General features: G+C 39.0%; 1 protein-coding gene across 1 annotated transcript in view; it reads right to left on the bottom strand.

The window, feature by feature from the left end:
• kcnh8 (potassium voltage-gated channel, subfamily H (eag-related), member 8) overlaps positions 1-1,545 on the bottom strand; it is a gene marked incomplete in the record, with an annotated part of 79,007 nt that overhangs the window by 13,808 nt on the left and 63,654 nt on the right. The window contains 1 exon segment of the mRNA XM_014011242.1: positions 969-1,007. Within this exon segment, the coding sequence (XP_013866696.1) occupies positions 969-1,007 (39 nt within the window).

Genomic DNA, 1,545 nt, shown 5'->3' with positions numbered 1-1,545 from the left:
GAGATTTTTTTACAATCAGAAAGTGAGCTAAATAACATACAAATGTTAGGGAGATTTTTTTACAATCAGAAAGTGAGCTAAATAATGAAAATGTATTAGTGATGTTTTTTAGTATTTTATTTTACACTTTTACATTTCAGCTACACAGCCTGTAGACATTACACAAGCATGACATAAGCAGTAATCACACATGAAATTAACATCTCTTGATGAAAATGTGAATCAGGGGTTCTTGCAAAAAGTCTCCATTTCCTGTATTACATCTATTTTTTTTACTTCTTCCTCTTAAGACATTTTGCAGAGTTATGACTCAGACAGAATATTTTGGGATTCAGTCATCAGCTGGTTTCATAAGTTAAACTAAAACCTTTACAYCAGCAGAGCACAAAAGTCACATTTAAAACAAATATGAATGTTTTCTTTGTTTTTACAAGATGATTGTAAAATGTCATCAAATTCTGCCAAAATCAATACTAAGCTCTACAATCAGCAGTGATCTATAGTTTCACACATAAAAACACCACCAGTGTGAGGAGAATGACTCAGACAGATGAACTTCTGTAAAATATCTGAGCAGCTCGACTGCATGGAGATCTTTCCACCGCCATCTATTCTGCTGCAGGAATAATTTAACGGCTACAACTCATTTAGCGCAGAATCGATCTTTTCCAACTCTCCCCCACCAACATGATTAAGTCTTGAACGACTGATGGTGTCCATTATCGGCGTTAGAGATCTACTGCAGAGCCACCCTACAGTCTTTCCCTACAGGGAAGTAAAACTCAGTACTTTAAATTTAATTTGAGCCTCAGATAGAGAGTTATGATTTGTTGTGGTCTGACTGACACGAAGAACACAGTGACGTTATCAGTCAAGTTTTTTAAATTTGTAATTACCAGAACCTGCCATAAAAAATATGGGTCTTTAGATTGTAAATAATAAATAAATCAGTGCTTGTATTTTGGTACCTGAGTCTCTACAGCTGCTGTTGACAGTCTGGTCTTGACCTGGAAGACAGCCAGAAAGGAAATTGTAAACTGAAGAAACAATCAACGTTTGGTCATCTTTTTCTGTTTTTCCCCCCTCAGCTTTAATTTACAGAGGAGCAATTTCACAGGGTTCGATGGTAAATCTTTTTCTAAAGTTAGCAAAGGAGCGTGATGAATAGCTGCAACGCTCAAGGTGAGGCAATTCTGTGGAAACTGTTCACCTTAATATATCGGCGGTGTTGTTGTGTTTTTATGAAATGGACAGACAGGGAGCAAAGCCAGCATCCTCTGTCCTCAGCTAACACCACCTGTCTCCTTTTTAACTCTACTCGGTCCTGAGATCTGCGCTGCCCCTCTGCACATTATAGCCAAACCTAAAAGCCCTGCGGCATGCTCGTGTGGGTGTGTGTGTGTGTGTATGTGTGTGTGTGTGTTTGTGTGCAAGAATGGGAGAAACACCTGACTCTAATTACAGAAGCTGAGTCTCTCCGAGTGTCCCATCTATGCTTGCCCTCTTTCCCACTCCAACACACACACACACACACACACACACACA

Source organism: Austrofundulus limnaeus, unplaced genomic scaffold (genome assembly GCF_001266775.1).
Source record: "Austrofundulus limnaeus strain Quisiro unplaced genomic scaffold, Austrofundulus_limnaeus-1.0 Scaffold78, whole genome shotgun sequence".
Taxonomy (NCBI): Eukaryota; Metazoa; Chordata; class Actinopteri; order Cyprinodontiformes; family Rivulidae; genus Austrofundulus; species Austrofundulus limnaeus.
Note: the sequence above shows the minus strand (reverse complement) of the source record. Positions and strands in the feature narration are given on the sequence as shown.